Genomic DNA, 22490 nt, shown 5'->3' with positions numbered 1-22490 from the left:
GAGTGATTCTCAAATTCATTCCTGAAAAGCTCAAATTATGAGCAAATCTGCATTATGAGCTTTCCCAATAATTCTGAAAACAGTTTAAAATCCTATAACACACCATATGTACTTTAAATTTAAACCCAGTTAGAACAGTTCTACAACTAAACATTAACTGCTAGTCAAGTATACATTATATATACATTATATGTATATGTGGGCTATACATTAAGCCCACCCTAGTCTTATTTCTATCTCTCTTCCTCCCACTCCTAAATCATCTCCATGAAGAAAAGTCATGAGGTACACAATTTTGACATGGCCCTCCAGCAGAAGTTCCAATCAGCACACTCAGCCCAAAATCTAAGTCCAGGTTGACTGGATTCTTAAGTTTTTAAGTGCCATTTCAAGAGTAGGTCATCTACCAGTATGCAAACCATGAGGTTGATGTTCTAAAGTCTGCGTAAACTGAGCTAAAGAGCTCAGTTTCTTAGAGCACTTTGATAGGGCAGAGGGAGCATAAATGAGTGACATAAATGTTTCACTTTGAAACAGGTGACCACAGAGAATTTAAATCTGCGGTAAGCAATGAGTTCATATACATCAATCAGAATATCCTTAAAGTACCAATAGAGGGGCGCCTGAGTGGCTCAGTGGGTTAAAGCCTCTGCCTTCAGCTCAGGTCATGATCTCAGGGTCCTGGGATGGAGCCCCATATCGGGTTCTCTGCTCAGCAGGGAGCCTGCTTCCTCCTCTCTGCCTGCCTCTCTGCCTACTTGTGATCTGTCAAACAAATAGTCTTTAAAAAAAAAAAAGTACCAATAGAAAAGTAGGCAAGGGATAGTCACAGATAATGTATAAAGAAGAAAAATATAAGCAACCAATAAATAAATGAAAATAATAGTTTTGCCAATAAGCAAAGAAATACAAAATAAAATAATAGTGAAATATCATTTTAAGCAATCAAAATGGCAAAGATTAGAAAAAAATCCTAATGAATATGAAGGCACAGGGATTTTAAGGATGTTGAGATATGCTGCTGACAGGACAGTAAATGTGTATAATTTTCTGGAAAACAACTTAACAAATATATCAAGAGCCTAAATTTTTCAGTATTTATATTAAAATTCTGAATAATTAAATATGCTATTTACATTGTATTATAAATTTATATTATAATGTTATATAAATTCTATTATGTTAACATTTTTACATAATAATATTTGGACAGAAAAAATAGTTTCAAGGAATTTTATTTCCATTTTTATATCTATAGGAGCAGTTTCAAAGTTATTTTTTGCCACCCTCTTAAGACTCCCTAGACTATCCCAATCATTCTGGTATTCATCAAAAACATAAAAAATCTCTTCTTTCAAAATCTATTCTTGGGGTACTTGGGTAGCTCAGTCATTAAGCATCTGCCTTCAGCTCAGGTCATGATCCCAGGGTCCTGGGATCGAGTTCCGCATTGGGCTCTCCACTCTGTGGGGAGTCTGCTTCTGCCTCTGCTCCTTCCCCTGGCTTGTGTTCTCTCTGTCAAATAAATAAATGAGATCTTTAAAAAAAAAATTTTTTTTAAATAAAAATCTATTCTTTACTTCTGTATTAAAGGATTTGTATAGCTATGTTATTTGAAACAGTAGAAAAAAAAGAAAAAGAAGTAACCAGGATTCCAACAAGAGGGTTTTGGTTATGTTATTTATTGTATATTTTTATTTTGTAATCGTTAAAATTTATTTCAAAGGATATTTATTAGTATGTGGCAAATGTCCATGATATATGGCATAAAAAACCAAAAATATATACAGTTTCATCTCAAATTTATAAAACAAAAATATGGGGTGCTTCGGTGGCTCAGTCAGTTAAGCACCTGACTCTTGGTTTTGGCTCAGCTCACTATCTCAGGGTCATGAGATTGAGCCTGTGTCAGTTCTGTGCTCAGCAGGGAGTCTGCTTAAGATTCTCTTCCTCTCCCTCTGCCCTTCCCCTGCTCACATGTGCACATACACACTCTCTTTAACATAAATAAATAAATCTTAAAAAAATAAATAAAAATATATATGATATGGAAAAATTAGAGTGAAAAATTATAATGTTAGCAATGATTCTAGGAGAAAAGATCACAATGATTTTTATTACTTTTATATTTATGTACATGTTTTTTATAATAAGCTAGTATTGATTATATAACCAGAAAAATCTAAGCAAATTATGATGGGTCAACAATATCATCAATAAGTAGAAGGAACCACTATTTTTTTTAATTATTACAGGCGACTAATATTCTAAGGAAAGACCTACCTAAAACAATTCACTATTCCTTAAACACTGAATGAATAACTAATATGCACTAAGTATGGTGCTAGATGCTGAGAATAGAAAAATGGATTAAGATTCAGTCCAGTTTTTCAGGAGCTCCCAATACAATTTGCAACATATAAAATCTGGGGAAAGCCCAGTACCTCTATAGAGATGCCAGTTTCCACAGAGGACTAATAAGTACTCAATAATCGGCTGTTTGGGATTCAGAGACTATCTAATGAGACCTACTGAGTTGTGTCTACTGAGGAAAGGTTAACAATATTTTGCCCAAGCTCCTGTTCTTGCCCATATATCAGCCTTTCTTGGATTTGGCTGCTGGTTTTCATTCTTTCACTCAGTCAATTTAAACATTTAAATCTTGTCTTTTATGTTATGTTGGGATTGATTTGAAATTATACTTTTTGTCCTGTCTTACCTCTAAGTTTTGCTCAGTATCTTCATCTTACTTGGCCAACTTCTATCTGTCTTCTTCCAATTCTCCATAGATAACTCACAGAGCTCTAACCCACACACACAAATAAACTAACACACACTGTAATATTCAACTCTGGAATCAGATGGTTAAAAAATTCACCTCTGGTTATATAAGGAATCTGCTTCACAGCATATGCATGAGAGAAGCCCTGCTCTCCTGAACTTTAGCTTCACTGATCCCTTGTGGATTCTCATAAAAATCACAACCTTTTCAATCTGGAAGAGACCTTACAGGTTCAAATGTCAAACATCTCTCATTATACACGTGACAAAATTAGGGTCCATACACATTAAAAGACTGGACCTAGGTCATACAACTAGTAGGCAGCTAAACCAAGGACACAACATGGGTTTCCTAAGAGACGAGCTCTGCACCCATTACCTGCATCTGGAGGTCCCTCTGTGTTGACTACACACTGTCTCCTGTGGGAATTTTTCCATACCTGGTTCAACCTAACTCTCCAGTGTCCTCAGAGCTGAAAATAGTCCAGTTGCCAGACAACTGTTTATCTACTTTGAGCCCCATGGAATAAGGAGTGAGGTGAAAGTGAGTCTTGGAACACTACAATAGATTCTAGTGAGGAAAACTCACTTCCCCTGGGTTTTGAAGGCCCCAGGAGCAATCAGTAATTTGGCTTAGTTTTAAATACCAGGCAGATAGCCAAGGTAGATCAAGCCCAGCCACAGAATGAGAAATGAGGATAAGAAAGAAACAGGAATGAGAAAACATGTCCAAAAAGAAGGTACAGACACCAATATATTCTGCTGTCATAGTATGGGTATCAGCAGCTTTTGAGACAGATCTGTTTCAGTCAGATGGCTAAAAAGGGAAACCTTATAAAAATGAAAATAACATTAAAATATCTATATGTAGGCAATATAGTCTAATAACTACAAGCATAGACTTTGGAGTTTGACAGGTGGCCTCTCACTAGTTGTATAACTGTAGGCAAACTACCTTACCTCTTGGAGCCTGGGTTTCTTATCTGTAGAGGAAAAAAAAAAAAAAAAAAGGATAAGCCTTTCAAGATAGTTGGAAAGACAGAAAAAGGAAAAAAAAGTTATACATAATCTGGTAGCTAACACAGATTACTGCATACAGAGGCAACTAAACAAAACTCCTGGTCAACACTATAGAACTCAAGCCGAGGGGCTCCCCTAATACCTCAGAGGTAACCTATTCATGTGACCTCCGAGAAAGCAAAACAGACTCTCCTGGTGGTACTTCCAGAATGATGGAGAAAGAAATTTGGCAGGTCTGTCTTCTATAAAACATTTAACTGAGAAAAACTATTTTTAAAAAAAATCACTTAAAGTCTCTCAAAATTGTCTTAAGGGTCTAAAGCAAATGGATGAACATTCACTCAAGAAAAACTACTAAATCTGAGAACAATGAGAGTCTACAGCATTTGGGCCATGCATGACCTGCTTCCTTCTCCCATTGCCAGCTCCATGTTACAAAAACACTATTATGGACACTCCACTCCAAAAGGGCTGAGGCCTATTCCTCTACCCAACATATGGTAAAAATCCTACCCTAAGTATAGGCACCAATAATACCTGGATCCTGATCATCTCTGTCTCAGCTTACTTATAAGCAGAGGTCCCACACTGGGAGAGGCAAACAGAGAAGATCAGGAGCTACCACCCTCCTCTTCCAGCACCTGTTAAGGATATCACTCTGGGAGAAAAAGGCCATTATCACTGTGCCTAGTTCCTGGGAAGCAGTGAGGATCTCCTAGCAAAGAGGAAAGCAAAGAAAAAAAAGAGTTTTGCAGTTCTTACCCAGGATAGTGACTGTATTTGGAGCAGAACATAGATAATTCCATGCATAAGGATATTGTTGAAAACAATGGAGAGCTTGGTAGAAAACATTTAAAAGAGTGCCAGAAGCTTCATGATACTGCTAAGTACCAAGCAATCCAAAATTTAACAGAAAGAAACAAGAAAAGAAACAACCAAGAAAAGCCCTCTTGGGATGACAGTAAACTCTGGTGATTGGAAAAGCTATGCCTATGTTCATATTCATGAATAATCAAAAGAGGACATGGGGCAGACTGAAAAACTTTTCCAAGCTGCAGGCCGATCCATCAACAAAAGGCAGAGGTTTCACTGGCATAAAAGGCTTACGCACACTCTGACCAAACACAATCTGAAAAATACACTATTCTGATACAGAGGAAAATATTGTTAAGTAAGATAATAATAAAATCACCTGGATCCTAGAAACTTGGAAAAGTATGTGCATGCCCAAGTCTGTATCCTCTCAAGGCTGATGGTAGAGAGAACCTCCAAGCTATTAGGCTATAGCTGAACTTGAGGCAAAAACATAAACTCCTTAAGTTTTAATAACAGCCCCCAAGTCACATGTACATCCAACAGTAAAGGGGGAAAATATAACTGACTAATGACATCTGTGCACAACCTTTGACCAATAATTGGTTTATGGGGATCCAAGGCTGACTCCTCATGAGCCAGACTAAAAGTTTAAAAAGGAGGGGAAAAAAGCACTCTAAACAGGGACATCAGAATCTGTACACTGTGAGAGAAAAAGACTTCACAGAGTTAGTACAACCAAATCATTAAACAAATAAAGGGCAAACAACAAAAACACCACCAATCTTCAGTAGGCAAGAGAGAGAAAGGGAGAATCAGTACTGAGAGTTGCTAGAATATATTATTTTAAATGTTCAGTTTTTAACAACAACAAAAAAAAGTAATGAGACATGAAAAGAAATAGTAATGTGTGACTGATACATAGGATAAAAAGCAGGCCATAGAAACTGCCTTTGAGGCGGCCCAGTTGTAGGATATATGAGAAAAAAACTTCAAAGCAGCTTTTATAAATATGTCCAAGGAACTAAAGGAAAGCGTACTTAAAGAATTAAAGAAAAGAATGATGACAATGTCTTAGCAAATAAAGAATACCAATAGCACTGGGTGCTATACATAAACAATGAATCTTGCAACACTATATAACATAATATAATAAAAAAGAATATCAATAAAGAGATAAAAATTACAGGAAAAATTCTGGAGCTGAAAATTATAATAACTGAAAAGAAAAATTCAGTAAAGGTTTCAACCGTGTATTAAAACTAGCAAAATAATTAATCAGTGAACCTGATACTAGATTGATACAGGTTACATAACCTAAAGAATATAGAGGAAAAAAGGGGGGAAGAAAAATGAGCAGAACCTCAGAATAATATGGGACACCATTAACTGTACCCACATACTCACAGTGGAAGGACCAGAAGAGCAAAAATGGGTAGAAAGATCTTCACAGAAATAATAGCTGAAAACTTTCCAAATTGATAAGAAGTACTGACATATCCATGAAGCTCAACAACCTCCAAGCAAGAAAAAAGCAAGGAGATTGACACCTAGATACATCATAATCAAACGATGAAAACCACAAATAAAATCAGTAAAAGCAAAATGACTCACATACAAGGAATCCCAATAATATTAAGAAGTGACTTCTCATCAGAAATAGCAAAGACCAAAGGATAATGGATGAAAAATTCAAAGTGCTGAAAGTAAAAAACTGTTAACCAAGAACCTTACATCCAGTAGAACTATGCTTCTAAAATGAAAATTAAATACATAAATAAGAATGGATAAAAGGTTGGAGAATTTTCTGTTAACAGACTTGCTTTGGGGGGAGGGAAGACTGAAGGGAATTCTTCAGGCTGAAAGCAAATGACAACAAAGAGTAATTTGGATCCTTATCCTCACAAAATTTAAAATACTTATGAGGAAATACGTAAATAGCCATATGCCAACAAACTATACAACTTGGGCAAAATAAATAAATTCTTCGACAAAAACTACTAAAACTGACTTGAGAATAGATAATATGAATGGATTTTTAACAAGGAAAGATATTAAATTAATAATTAACAATCTTCCCACAAAGAAAATCCCAGGACCAGATGGCTTTTGAATTCTACCAAAAACTTAAAGAATTAATACCAATCCCTCACAAATTCTTCCAAAGAATAGAAGACTAGGTAGTACTTTCCAACCAATTATTTGAGTACAGAATTAACCCTGATACCAAACCAGATGAAGATATCACACAAACACAAAATAAAACTACAGACCATTATCCCTTACGAGTATAGATGTAAAACTACTCAACATAATACTGGCAAAATGAATTCAGTAATATATAAAAAAGATTATACGTTCTAACCAAGTGGAATTTAACCCAGGAATGCAAAGTTGGTTTAACGTCTGAAAGTCAATTAATGTAATACATCCAATTCAATGAAGAAAGGATTGCCTTTTCAATAGATGACACTGAGACAACTGAATGACCACCTGCAAAGGGATGAAGATTGGACTATTACCTGACCACATATAAAAATTAATTCACAGATATAACTGTAAGAGCTAAAATTATAAAACTCGTGGAAGAAAATATAGGAATAAATCTTTGTGACCTTGGTTTAGGCAAAGGTTTCTTAGCTATAACATAAAAAGCACCAGCAACATCAAAAAAATTTAGGTAAGTTGTGCTAAATCAAAAGTAAAAACTTTTCTTTTAAAAGATTTTATTAATTTACTTGACAGACAGAGAAGGAAGCAGGCTCTCTGCTGAGCAGAAAGCCCGATGCGGGGCTCAATTCCAGGATCCTGAGATCATGACCTGAGCCAAAGGCAGAGGCTTTAACCCACTGAGCCACCCAGATGCCCCTCAAAAGTAAAAACTTTTCTGCGGCAATATTACCATCAATTACCATTACATTAATAAATCACACATCTAATAAGTGACCTGTACCCAGAATACACAATGACTTTTTACAACTCAATAATAACAGCATAATTAAGAATTGGGCAAAGGACTTAAATATTTCTCCTAAGGAGATACACAACTGGCCAATAAGAACATGGGAAGATGATCAACATCATTAATCATTAAGGAAATGGAAATCATAACCACAGTGAGATAACCTTTCACACCCAGTAGGGTAGCCATAACCAAAAGGACAGACAATAACAAGCACTGAGAAGTATGTGTAAAAACTGGAATACATTCATGGAAACATAAATTGGTAGAGTCACTTTGGAAAAGAGTATGACAGTTCCTCAAAAAGTTAATTGTAGAGTTACTATATGACCCAGCAACTCCGCTCATAGGTATATATCCAAGAGAAATAAAAATGTATATCCTACAAAAACTTATGCATGAAAGTTTTTAGCAGCATTATTCATAATGTCCAAAAGATAAGAAAAAACAAGTGTCTATCAACTGACGAATGGATAAAATGTGGTATATTCATAAAATGGAATATCACTCAACAATAAAGAAGAATTAAGTACTAATTGACGCTACAACGTGGATAAACCTAGAAAACACTGCACTACATGAAAAAAGCCAGTCACAAAAGAACACGATATATTATTCTGTTCATGTGAAATATTTATAATAGGCAATTCATAAAGATAGAAAGAAAATTAGTGGTTGCCTTCAGCTTAGGAGGGAGGTAAGGGAGGGATGCAAAGTAACTGCTAATGAGTATGAAGTTTCTTTTTAGGGTGATGAAAATGTTCTACTTAGACAGTAGCTGTAGTAGCACAATTCTGTGAATATACTAAAAAACACTGAATTGTAGATTTTAAATGAGTCAATATTATGTGAATTATACCTCAAAAAAGATGTTTTTTTTTTTAAAAAAAAACTGACCATCTATTTCTATATTGGGTCTTTCTTTTGGCATTAGAGAAGGTCAAAACTTTTTATAAACTTTTTAGAGAATGTCAACTAGCTTCTATAAAATAGTTCCTCTGCCATAGGAAAATAGTCCATGAATACATGAAAAGCCTGTAGGAAAACAGTCCATGAATAGTTCAAGACTGATTGGCAGCTCACTAGTGACTAGTTTTATATCCCTGATCTAATCATTTATGTTGTCTGATGAAGCTGAACTAGGGTGCTGATAAGTAAAAGTAGAAATTCACCCTGGATAATTCCTTGAATTTGAGGCCTCTGCTTCTATAACAATTAACTCAAATCAATTCCATGTGTAACGATCTGTTCCCCCATTTCATTAATTCTAAAAACTTCTGTACACTGAGGCTGCTTGGAAGAAATTATAGTTTTTCTATCCTATACACAGTTATCTCGATGCTCTATAGAATGAAACTAGCGTCATACTAGCTACAAGTTACTAAGTGATAGGGCTGGTAAATATCATGGATCAATAGTTACAGATCGTCATTTAAAAAGTGACCCTACACAATAAACTTCCTTTCAAAAAAAAAAAAAAAGAAGAAAGAAAAAAAAGAAAAGAAAGGGAGGAAAGGAAGTAGGAAGAAAAAGGAATATAAGAGAACTCATTTAGCCAACAGAATGAGAAATGATTCTGTTGTCCTTCTTATCACCCAAATTATAATATGAATCATGCAAACTGTAATCAGCTATGTCCCATGACACTAGTTTTATAATGTACACAGCAAATTGACTTGAAAAGACAAAGGATACCTTCTGGGGGAGTCCCAATGCTGCTGCCAAGACCCAAAATAGCCATCTTGTGAACCCTTGGCTCCAGCATCACAGCAGATTCTTCTCCTCTTTCCCAGTGGGGTATTTTGACCGGCTCCAAGTGGACATTCTCCAGCCCATCTTCCTGCAGGTTCCGGTACATGATTTGGATGGCTTTTTCCAAGCTCTTGGAGCCGCTTGGTCGGGGTCCAACAGTATCAACCAGAAGTGCCAGTCGCTCGTAGGATCTGTTCTGGGCTTTACCATAAACAGCAAGGTTGATGATTGCTTTAGCAACATCTTTATAGCGGGCTATTTCTTCTTTTATTTCTTGAAAAGTCCTCCGAGAGAAGTCATTCTTATAGATCGCTTTCCCAGAGTTCAAGGAGAAAAGGTGAACAACACCAACAAATGTGAAAAGAAGGAACTTCATTGATTCTTCCAGGCGGTTTTCTTCCTAAAATAATCTGTATAAGAAAGAAACATGGTTTAGGGGGAAAGAATCTCACAGCCATACCCCAGGCACTGCTTTTCAAACAGGAGTCCCTTCCCTTCTCTGCCACTGCCCAAATTCCACTATCAAATTCAGGCACCATAATTCCCAGGAATGAAGAAGCATAAGAAGGCAGTGATTGGCTGAATAGGCAGTCTTTATTAAAACCACAGAACCACATATTACCTAGTGATCCAGTTTAAAGTATGCTAAAAGGTTAAAATAAGACAACTAGGAAAGAGAAAGAAAGAATGTTAGCAGTGTGGTGGCAGTGACAGGGTTAAATGCATACTGTCTGCTGTCCCTCCCTCTTAACAGAATATGATCCAAATGGATTTTAGAGTTCCCTGTACCTGATAGGCTCTTTGTTCTCTGCCTACTGAAATCCAGTATGGCCCCAGCAAGTGTCATCTTTTCTTGGTGCCTTCCCTAATTCCACCTGCTACACATTTAATCCTCACAACAACTCTATGAGATAGTTTCTTCTTTTTTTTTTTTAATACTTTTTTTCAGTGTTCCAAGAGTCATTGTTTATGCACCACACCCAATGCTCCATGCAATACATGCCCTCCTTGATATCCACTACCAGGCTCATCCAAACCCTCATCATCCTCCCCTCCAAAACCTTCAGTTTGTTTCTCAGTGTTCACAGTCTCTCATGGCTTATCTCCCCCTCTGATTTCCCCCAACTCACTTCTCCTCTCCTTAATACGAACTTTTGTTTTATAAATGAGGATCGTGGAGTAGCAAGCGATTAAGTGACTTGCCACAGACACACAAAGGATTTCTCACTCTGGAGTCCATGCTCTAAACAATGCTACTACTTAAAGTATGGTCTGAGGGACCAAGGCCAGTCCACAGCTGGATTTCGCTACTCTGTAATAGATACAGAAGTTAAGAGTAAACACATCCAGTGCTGTGCAACAAAGCAGCCAATAGCCTCATGTAGTTACTTCAATTTAAATTGAATTAAACCAAATAAAATGGTTATTTTAGCTATCCCCATTTCAAATGCTTAATAGCCACATGTGGCTAGTGGCTACCATATTGGGAAACACAGACATAACATTTCCATCACCACAAAAAGTTCTATTGGATAGCATTAATTTAGACATCTTTATAAACAACTGACTAAACAATTGTACATTTGTCAAATCTAATGATTAAAAAATGGTGCTTCTCCTTGTATGTCTCTTTTACTTCATTTTTCTAATTCACTGCTTTTCTATTTTGCAAAAGTATCAGTCTGCAACAAATCTGAAATTTTAGAAACTGGCCTTTTACCAAGATAATTTGAGACTCACAGTCATAAGCTACTATATTATGGGATAAATTCCAAATTCAGCCAGTATACAGGGACTTTCAAAATACGGCTTCAACAACTACAACCTCATCTTTCCATTTCCCCCTCTAGAACAAACAAATGTTTTCATTCTCTTTTTTAAGTTTTGTTTTGCTTTATTTTGTTTTGTTTTGTTTTGTTTTGAGAGGGAGAAGGGAGAGAAAGCACACAGGCCAGGAGAAGGAGAGAGACAATCTTAAGCAGGCTCCACACTCAGCACAGAGCCCAGCACAAGGACTGACTTCAGGACCCTGAGATCATGACCTGATCTGAAATCAAGAGCCAGATCTTAACCAACTGAGCCACCCAGGCCCCCTACAAATGTTTCCATTATTTTTCTCATTCTCTCTTTCTCCCGTCTCCTGTTCCTCGTTTTCTCTTTAACATTACACATATCATATCTTATGGAAGCTTCTAGATACTGTTGTTAGCCCAAATTGAGATGTTTTCTAAGTGTAAAGTACAGACCTGATTTACTCTTTATAACTGAATACTTCATACTTATGTATGAAAAAAAACAAATATTTTAGCTGTTTTATATTTTAATATGAAATTTGACATTTTAAACTTACTTATTTATCTTTATATCAGACAGTAATACTCTAGCTACATTGAACTGGACACTGTCCTTCCAATACCCAGGCTCTATCGTAACTGAATTTCTACATATTTTCCTTCCCTCTTCCTACAAGACCCTTCTCCTCACCCTACTCCTCTTCTTCTGGCAAATCTCCACTCACTCTTTAATGAAAATCCTTTAAAAATCACCTTTTCTATGGAGTCTCACCAAATAACTCTCCAGAGTTATGTGCACCATTTTCCATGCTTCTACCATAATTAACAATATTATCAACTAATATATTTGTTGATGAATTTGACTCTCCTATTTTGAAGTCAAGCAGTCATCACTATATCTTCAATCATTCTACCCATGTGTAAACTCTCAGTACATTTTCATTTAAGGAATGAATTTCAGTACATCTTCATTTAAGGAATGAGTGCTTGTCTTGCCTCCTTTACAAAGAAACTAAAGGAATAAGAACTTGCTATCATATTTAAAATATTCTGAAAAATTATGAAAACTATATACTGATGTTGTTCTTATTATAACTATTTATATGCAAGGTTCTTGGTTTCTATAGTCACCATTACTGATGCTTGTTTTTAAAAGCTAAATTTTATTAAACCATGAAAATATTTCACCAGATTGCAATTTATTCTTTAAAGTACATTCTTTCAATGTGGTGTTGGTGCAAAAAAAGAAAAAGTTAATAACACATCAAGTAGTTAACACTAACCACAAGTATCTACTTCTCATTAAAAATCCTTTTAAGCATCCCTTAAATGTCAACTACTTCACAATACATTTCTAGTGATGGATTAGAATCATATAATGGCAATATTGTGGTACAGGAGAGCTTAGGCATTCCCAGTCCATACCCTTGTTTTGCAGAAACAGGACCTGTGCTGTGATTTCTAGTTAGCAGATAAACCAGCAAGTACAATCAAACAGGTAACTGGACCAACTAGAGCAGACTTCCCGGAGGATCACAAATTGTTCTCTTATAGGAAACTGCATGCATTTACAAATAACAGAAATTCAATGAGGGACACCCAAATGCAGTCTGAGAAGCAAATAACTATAGCAAAAAATATGTACTCAAACAGTCTCATATATAGAGTAGCACCAGAACACAGAAAAGAACAAAAGAAATCATGAAAAGCTACATAGAAAAGACATGACATCTCAAGACAGACTCAAGTAATGGCCCCCTAGGCAGAGAAGAAAGGACCGCTTTCAGAGGGACTAATGGGACATCATCCCTAGGCTACAATCTGGTTAGAAGATATGTTTAAGGGCCTGCATCTAACACTTTTAGATCTTTTTGCAGATATGTCAAGTTGAATCAATAGAAAACATGCCATTTTCATAATAATTCTTAATGCCTGTTAGCATGGTCAGTTAATTTAATTTTGACACTAAAAAATGATGTAATTACTTTAAAACATAAGCCAGTATCTGTGAGTGTTGTTCTTAATAACTTAACTACAGTTTATCTTCAATCCCACAAATGCAATAAATACTTATTTTTAAAAGTAGTTTAACTTAAAAGATAGATTTTTTTTTATTTTTCAATAGATCAATTTCTCTCTGAATGTAATATTAGTACTTTAGAAAGTTTACTAAGATCAAAGGTAGAGAACTATGTGAGAAATTACCTGAAACACTTGACATGAGTAAACACTAAACAAATATTCGTTTATTCTAAACCTGGTTTTCCCTAGAACATAATCTGAAATTACTGATGCAATTCTTGGCTAAAATGCATAATTACATATCTCTCTGATGACACACTGCAAGAATCTTTTATTATTATTGTTTTTAAGGAGGCACATTAGCCCAACTAAGATATGTTTTCATTAATAAATAGTAGAAAATAATAATTATTACTAACAGTGGTAAACAGTTGGAGATGTAACAAAAATGGAAGAAAATATTCCACTTATGAAAAACACTGTAAATAATAGGCAATTTATAATATGTAATTTAAAAAATAATGCAACCCAATATATAATTATATACTCCTAGCAAGAAATAGAGATCTATAATAAAAATTAAAATAGTAAAATATAGAGATAGAATAAAGCCAAATAAAGGCCAATATAACCAAGGACAGTTTGAGGAAATATTCTCCTAATTCACACATTTAGGGTCACCATACACCAAAAAATTCATTCTGGACTTGGAGTCAATTCAAATGAGAAGAATGACCAAAGGCACCAGTTTATCTGCATGAAAGAATCAGAAAACACCAGCCCTCCTCAGTGTGAAAAGACATAGGCCAAAAGTAGAAATAGTTTGGTGTATGAAATCAAGGAGGGTTTTGATGACATAAACACAGATTTACGTACCATGTCTTTCCATATTAGTACTAGGGAATAGTCCTAGTAGCTCACAGTTAATTCTAGGAAAATCAAAATGTACCATTTTTCACACTGAGTGATAAACAACAAAAGAAAGAATTTTCCCCAACAAAAGAAAGAATTTGATAAAATCGTGAATGATGCAATCACTGGAAGTCACTTTAATCTACCACAAAGCACTGGCTCCACACTGACCCAAGAAAAGTCCCCTAGGGGATCACTAGGAGGATCTGCTGGTCTGGAAGACTCTAGTCTGCCCTGGCTCAGAAATACAAATATATCCCTATACCATCATTTCAGTGAAATAAAACTAAACAAGCTTTAGTAGTACTTTTTTTTAGTAGTCTGCAAATGGAGAAAAGAATTCTATGGTGATCAACAACGACAAGTAGTACTACTCATTTCAAACATTTCCTCTTTATTAACCATAAACAGTGTTCTGTTTTGGTCGTAAATTCATCTCGCCATTCATTTAACAAAAATTTATTGATCCCCTACTAAGCACTGAAGACACAGTTTTGTGAGAGAATACCCACACCCTCCTGGAGCTACCAAGTATAAATAGGAAGACAGAATGTAAAAATCCCTGTAACTAGGGCAGTTACAAGGTTCTGGGAGAACAGAGGGGAGGGGGGGGGTGAAGAAGCCAATGCTTGAGCTGAGGTTTAAAGGGTACTGAAGGGCACGTGAAGAAGGTTGGGTAACCCAACACAGGAACAACCTAAGCAAAGACACAGAGGCTTTACAAAACATGGGCTCTGGAGAAAAGGGCAAGTAGCTGGTAGGGGGGGGGGGTGGGCAGTGGAAGATACAGTAGGAATAGGGTCTGACTGAGAAGATCTATTGGTAAAGCTCCAACATATATGGAGCAAAATGCCCTATGGTGCTGCAGTGGGGACACAAAGAATGTTTCCCACCCCTCAAGCAACCAGGAAAGGGAAGGAAGCGAGGAAGGGAGGAAGGGAGGGCATGAAGGGAGGAGAAAAAAGGAAGGCACGCTTCTTTTTTTTTCTTCTAATTTAAATTCAATTAGTTAACTTCTAGGATATCACTAGCTTCAGATGTAGCATTCAACAATTCATCAGCTGAGTACAACACCCAGTCTTCATCACACCACATGGCCTCCTTAATGTCCACCACCCAATTACCCCATGCCCCATACACCTACCCTCCAGCAACCCTCAATCTGTTTCCTATAGTTAAGAGTCTCCCATGATTTTTCTCCCTCTCTGATAACTTCCCAATCTGTTTTCCCTCCCTTCCTCTATGGTCCTCTGCCCTGTTTGTTCCACATACGAGTGAAACCATATGAAAATTGTCTTTCTATGTTGACTTATTTCACTCAGCATACACCCTCCAGTTCCATCCACATCGACGTAAATGGTAAGTATTCATCCTTTCTGATGGCTGAGTAATATTCTTGTGTGTGTGTGTGTGTGTGTGTGTGTGTGTGTGTGTATACCACATCTTTATCCATTCATCTGTCAATAGACATCTTGGCTCTTTTCTTTGTCATTATCGCTTCCTCCTGTCTCCTCAGCACAGAGAATTCATCCAGATTCTACATCAGGGCAAGGTTCCTTAAAAGCCTCAAACAAGCCACTACTTGTTACTATCTGGTTAGTCCTTGGAATTTTCACATAGGGAAAAGTAACTCTTGCTTACAAAATGTGTATTAGTCAAGCAATTCACTTATAAAAATGCTCACGATTTTTTTCCATTTATAATTCTTAAATACTCGTAACCTAACTGATAAAAAAAAAAAATCCTGTGCACTCTTGAACAATTACAGGACATCTGAAATGTCTAAACTTAAACTGCACATTTTCTAAACATATTCTTTATTTTTTATACAAAGGTTGAAGCCATTGTTCCTTTACTTGAATTCAAACTATAAAAATATTAAATATTATGCCCTTCAAAATCTTAAACAACTATTTTAAACCCATGCTGTATCATGCCTTTGAATTCAGCAGAAGTTATATATTCAAAGGAAATTGGAAGCACTATTTGAGAAAGGCTTGCTTTTCATATATTGTCTCCATGATCCATAGTTACAGATTATCTTTTTCATAAAAAGAGATAAAATTCTTTATAATGTCATTTTCATTCTTTTCTACTTAAATCTGGAAGCAAACTGAAGCAAAACCAACTTTTCTCCTACTGTGAATTATTTTCTCTCTAATAATAGGTTTATATTTTGAGGAAACAAAACAAAATCCTTTGCTTCTATTTCTAAATATTTTTCCTAGAATATTATTGTTTAAAAATGTCTCAGGCTATGATAGAAATGCCAGGATGAATAGATTAAGTGAAGTGGAAAGGGACACAATGAAAAGAGAACACACTGAAAAGACAGAAGGAGTAGGATTTAGGGACTGAGGCTTTCACTGATTTTTAATTGTGTCACTTTTTTCTTCTAAAGACTGAATATACTACCTACATGAAAACTTAAATATTTCCCCTAAACCATCTATTGCTGAACAGGGCTCACTGATATAAATTTAACTCTTAGTCTTCATTCCAGAGCGTGTTGCAAGCAGAAAGACCAAAAATTCTAAATCCTGGCACAGACAGTGGCACATCAAAGCTCACTTTCTGACTCCTGCTAACATGCCTAGATTTATAATGATTAGCCCTTTAACCATCTTAAGGAAGATCATCCTTTCCTTTATGAAATTCAAAATTCACGCAGTGCTGGGCTTCCGTTTTCCATAGCTTATATTCCAATTCTTTCAATCATTCAAGAAAGCTCACTGAGAACCTATGACACGCCAGGAACTGTGCAAGAATTTAGAGAAGACTGAAAAAACAAGCAAGACGAAGTTCCTACTATTGGCAGGCACTATTAATTACCTATTCTACAGCCATTCCCCTTTTTTTCTTGCTAACCAAACTTCAATTTTGTTTGAAATGCAAAGTGTCCGGCCTCATTCGTCTGAGACAGTTGTTCTTAATATGGATGGCGCTACACCTAGGAGTTCTTTTTGAATATGTGGTGGGGGAGGGAAGATTTCTGGTTGTCATGAGAGTGTGTAGGTCCTATTAGTAATTACTTGGCAGGGGCCAGGGACGGTAGACATACTGTGATGTGGGATACAATCCTGTATACTAAGAACTCTCTAACATTTCACACAGATTTTATAAACATGAAAAACCCATTACATGAGCCTTAAACCTAACTGCATCGTACCTACAAAATAGTTTGTGTATAGTTTTTTTTTTTTTTTTTTTTAGATTTTTATTTATTTATCAGAGAGAGGTGGGGGGAGAGAGCAAGCACAGGCAGACAGAATGGCAGGCAGAGGCAGAGGGAGAAGTAGGCTCCCTGCCGAGCAAGGAGCCCGATGTGGGACTCGATCCCAGGACGCTGGGATCATGACCTGAGCCGAAAGCAGCTGCTTAACCAACTGAGCCACCCAGGCGTCCCAGTTTGTGTATAGTTTTGATGCAAGTTGACTTTTTCAAGAAGTTCGGGAAGCTTCCTATGCTGTATTTTGTTTAGAACCTTACTGTGATCTGTTCATCATATCAGCTAAACACCCGTGACTACACTGCTTCTGGTCTAGGAAACACCACCACCACACCCCTGGGCCATCTACATTTGTTGCTGTCACGTTCACCACACAAGCATCTGACTACTTCATTCCGTTTAGTGGAGTCATGCCTGCAAATGTACATTGTGAAGGACTTTATCGTAAATTACATTCCTTTAATCCCTCCTCTATATTATAGCTAGGGTAGCATACTGATTTAATCAAAAATATACATAAGCAGGTTATCTGTGATGCTTCTTCAGAATAATAAAGCACGTACCATAAATTAGTATTTTTTTAAAAGGGAGGGATTGCATCTAATAGGACAGTGAACTAGTGGTTTAAGTGAACTGGGCAACTCTCTTCCTCACTCTTGCAGCCAACCTTCCAGCCAGAGAGACCCTGGGACCCAGTTCTACTCAAAGGGATCCAAACAGAAGCCACTGACAAGAAAGTGGCCACAATTCTAGAGCTGTGCCTGCTACTTTGTAACCCTGAGGGCAAGTCCAAGAGAGCCGGTCCTGGCATCACTGAGCAGCCGAACCAATACCAGCATCCCCAACTCATCCGTGAGGGGAGGAAAATACATTCCATTGGTTTTAGCCACTGTTGGCTGGATTTTCTGTTCATTGTGCCTGTAAATACATTTCCAACTGCTATACAATTTCAGGGACTTCTTGGGGGTCCATAATTAAATACAATTTTAATACTGACAACATAAGGAAGGTCCAGGATCCGGCCTACAGTCTACATAGATTTCCCAAATGCACCTACATTCCCAATATCCAATGTCAAACTCAGAATCTTCCCTTCCAAGTCTTCTCTTCCTTTGATGCCTGCCCTACTCAGTAAGTTAGAAACTGCAGTGTGTTATTGGACTCGTGCCTCTGTCTCTCAGGGAGAACAGGTGAACAGTTGGCAAGTTTTGCCTGTAATTCCACCTTCAAGTTCTTTCTTGACTAATTTCCCTCTTCTCCACCTTATCATCACTCCCCTAGCACTGAACCTCATTATCCTTCATTTGAAACACTTCCTCACACATATCCCTGCCTTAGAGGCAGGTCCCTTTCCAACCCATCTTCCTTATTGCCACCAGAATTATCTTAAACCCAAATCGAATGACTCCTTGGCTTGCAACATCTGTTTCCCCACTGTTCACTGTTCAGCGTTATGGATATGCCGGTCTTCAAGATCACTCCCTGGCATCGAAGCCCCAACAGGCTGCATACCAGTTCTTGACGTCACAGAACACTCTTTATACCTCTCTGATTCTGTTCATGCTATCCTTCTGCTAAAATGCCTTTTCACTCTTCCTCCATTTGGAGAAGTTGCAATCATAATGCAAGGTCCAGCTCCTCAATCTCCAGCTCCCAGAAGGATTAATCTCTGCCTTTTCAACAACACATTGTATGCTCTGTGTTTCTGTGTCTGGCACCCTGCCGGACTATATATCACTTAATAGCGATAATATTTTACAGTTTTAAAATTCACCAGGCATGTTTTCTGCAAGGAATATGTTTTATTTATTTTGTATACTAAGCAAATAGCAAAATACCTGTCAATAAATATTTATAGGATAAATGAATAAATTTATCAAACAAGTAGTTATATTTCACAACAGAAGGATATAGCTCTGATTCATCACTTTTGTGATTACTTTTCCTGCATCAGACATGAATTTGCTCCTTTAAACTGTAGCATATTCACAAGTTGCTTTCATAAAGGGAGTCAAGAAACCTAGGACTTGGTCATGGCTGTCCCTCTCTAGATGTATGAATTTGAACAACTTATTGAAAGTCTCTATGTGTAAAATAAGGGATTGAATATCAGCTCTAACAGTCTATTATGGATTTTCTTAAATTTTTAATGTAAGTCACAATTTTCTTTGCATTCCATGTTAGCACTTGACTAATCACCTTATACCAAACACTTAACTGGGTCATATATAAAAGCCACTACTCAGTCTACCAGTTTGTCTCCTCTTACTAGCCAACTGAAACTGAACTCGCAAAAGTCATTATGGATGCCCTTGTCCCTAAATCCAATGAAAACATTTCATTTCCTATTGTAAGTGACATCTGAAACATTTAACTCTACAGACAGCCTCTCCTTTTCCAAACACCTTTCTTCCAGTATCTGTGCTCTCTTTCCCAACCTTTTTCTGTGGGGTCTCTTTTCTCCATCTCTTCTTTAAAGTTTATTATTTCCTAGGGCTCTCTCTTTGACCCTCTTCTCCTACTACACATTCTAAATGGGAAGGTCATTCACTTCAAAGCTTCATTTACCAAGCACGGCATGAGCTCAGCTATAAATTAATAAGCTCTCTTAGGTTGGATCCCCATAGACACCTCTAACTCAACACATCTAAACCCTCCTCATAACTTTTCCCCTAAGTCAGTTCCTCTCCCTGAGTGCCCACTCTTGATGCATGGCATTTCTACCACCCATCATCTGCACCATTTGGGTCATCTTACCCTCTTTTAAACCCTTCAGCCACTTGATCATTAAGTGCTATTAAATTTAAGTCCTAAAGAGCCCTCAAACCCACCTTTCCCCTCTAAATCTTCCTCACCAGCTTGGTTTCTGGCCATATTATCTCAACCTGAACCACCACAACAATCTCCTAACTCATCTCCCTGTTTCTAGCCTCCTCTATTTCCTACAGTGGTTATCTTTCTTCAAAATATTTATATTCAAAATGCATACCTCTCCCACTAAAATGGGGACTTAATGTGGGCAGGAACTGTGTAGAAGCCATCTTTGAATCCCTAGAATCTGGCACTGATCTGACATTTAGTACTCAATAAACATAGGCAGGAAATGTAGGAGGAGACATCTGAATTAGTTTGGGTAAACTCTAAGAGCTAGCAGGTGTACGGGTTGGGAAGGTGGAGTGGATGTACATTCCAGGCTGAAGAGTAGCTCTTCTCTCTTTAAAATTCAAAGAGTGCTCAGTAATATGTACCTTCTTGAGCTGAACCTTTCTGTATAAGCAGATAATTCCCAGCTATAAGACCATTTCTTACAAGCATTTGTGTCCACATGGGCACCTAACTTACTGCTTTTTGGAGTAAGCATTCATACTGTTTATTTGTTCACATTCGTTTTCTAGTACCTATTTTTCACATGATGGGGGACAGGAGAGCAGGACAGTAAAAAAAGGGAGAGACCAGAGAAGAACCTTTGCTCCCACTGCACCTTCAACTCTACTCACTAAGAAAAAAAAAATCCCACAGAGTTTGAAATCTTTTGAAAGTCCCTGATAAAAACTGGTGAGATGTGAACAAAGTCTATGGATTCTCCCAAAGGCAATTTCCTGGTTTTGATATACTATAGTCACAGATGTTCCCACTATGGGAAAGCTGGTGGAAGGACACAACAGGATCTCTCTGTATTATTTTTGTGACAATATACATGTCTATAATTATTTCAAAATAAGAAGTTAAATAAAAGACCTACCTACCTGACTCCTTTTTAAGCATTAAAAAAAAAAAAAATCATAACACTTATTTGCATTTCTGGAAAAAACCATACAAGAGTGAACCAGAACTGGTCCAACTCCCAAAACAGGGAGAGGAGTGTCCCAGGCCCACCTCTCCTACCATCTTAGACTAGGATTCACCTGTTTCTAACAGCTTTGCCATTATTTGTCTAAGAGCCAAGATAAAGAGGCTTTATTTCCAACATCTCTGCCATTGAACATATCATCCTGAATAAGGTATGGGCGTCATAGAGAAAAGGGAGGAGGACTGAAGGAAGACAGACAAATCCTCACAGCCAGGCAAAGAAGCCAGTACATGATACTCCCTTTTTTCCCCCTGGTTCTGGAAGTTAGTACAGCGGCAGCAGGTTAGTGAGGTGATGGGAGGGAGGGTAAGTGGTAAACTTGACAGGCAGTGCTTCCCAGAAGGAATCCAAGGAACTGTGGGGTTGAACCACCTGCTGGGAGAGGCCCACCAAGAGACGCTGCCCCTCCCACCCACCATACTGAATCACTCATGGCCTGACTCTATAGATGTCAGGTGAACTCCCTCTAATCCCTCCTCATGCCATCAGTAACGAACCACTCTGCTGACTCATTTTGTGTCCTTGACATTTTACTGTTTACCAGTGAGTGGTTTTTGAGTTTGCCTTCTAAAAAAATTAATTGGGCTCATTTTCTGGATTTCTTTATTCCTTCCGAGTTTTTTCAGTGTATAAAACGACATAGCCTAAATTCCTACTGTTCTTCATAGGCATATTTGTTCATATAGCCAAACGTAACTGATTTTGACCTACATCATGATAGGACTGAGAGAAATACATAGAAAGCTCCCTTACAGCTGCTTAAGTGAAACAATATGATTAAAATTCCAACAAATGAAATCAACCATGAACCCTAGGACAAACTTTGTATCCTTGGCTTGCAAAATCTGCACTGAAATTCAAAGAGGCTGTGAGACTGCTCTTGGTCCCTTTTTAAGGGGAAGATGCCATGCAGACCATGAGAGTGGATGCCTTTGAGAACAGGGGTCTATGATCTGGACTCTGCCACAGGCATACACACCTGCAGTCAGCCGCCATACGAAGCACATACGATCAATAAAAACACAGATAAATCATGAAAAATGTGGTTTATACCTCTTGGAGCCGAATACAAAGTGGGTAACCCTAGCCATTAGCAATTCTGAGGTGCTACAATCCAGGAGAACTGAAAAAACGGATGAAAGGAAATGGGATTGTAGCCTCGTAAAGTTCTAGCTTTCTAGGACTTGGACCCCCAACATAAGTCTAATAGGAAGTGTTTTATTTCTGCCAATAAAACTAGCAGAGCATTTGTCTTCGATCTGGTGATATTAAAAAGCTATTAAAAGGCACAGCAGCCTCTTCCATAGGCAGGAGAGAGAATATGGTCTTCCCTGAATCAGACAGAGTGCAGAAATC

The 22490-nt window shown here is 37.3% G+C and overlaps 1 protein-coding gene across 3 annotated transcripts in view; it reads right to left on the bottom strand.

Annotated features, from left to right (window-relative positions):
• The window catches only part of CPQ (carboxypeptidase Q), a 383503-nt gene that overhangs the window by 277768 nt on the left and 83245 nt on the right, over positions 1-22490 (bottom strand). For all 3 annotated transcript variants that reach the window (XM_059394904.1, XM_059394903.1, XM_059394902.1), the window contains one exon: positions 9272-9738. In XM_059394904.1, the coding sequence (XP_059250887.1) occupies positions 9272-9704 (433 nt within the window). In that variant the 5' untranslated portion in view covers positions 9705-9738. The remainder of the gene's footprint in view (positions 1-9271; positions 9739-22490) is intronic.

The sequence above is a fragment of the Mustela nigripes genome, chromosome 3, assembly GCF_022355385.1.
Source record: "Mustela nigripes isolate SB6536 chromosome 3, MUSNIG.SB6536, whole genome shotgun sequence".
NCBI lineage: Eukaryota > Metazoa > Chordata > Mammalia > Carnivora > Mustelidae > Mustela > Mustela nigripes.
Note: the sequence above shows the minus strand (reverse complement) of the source record. Positions and strands in the feature narration are given on the sequence as shown.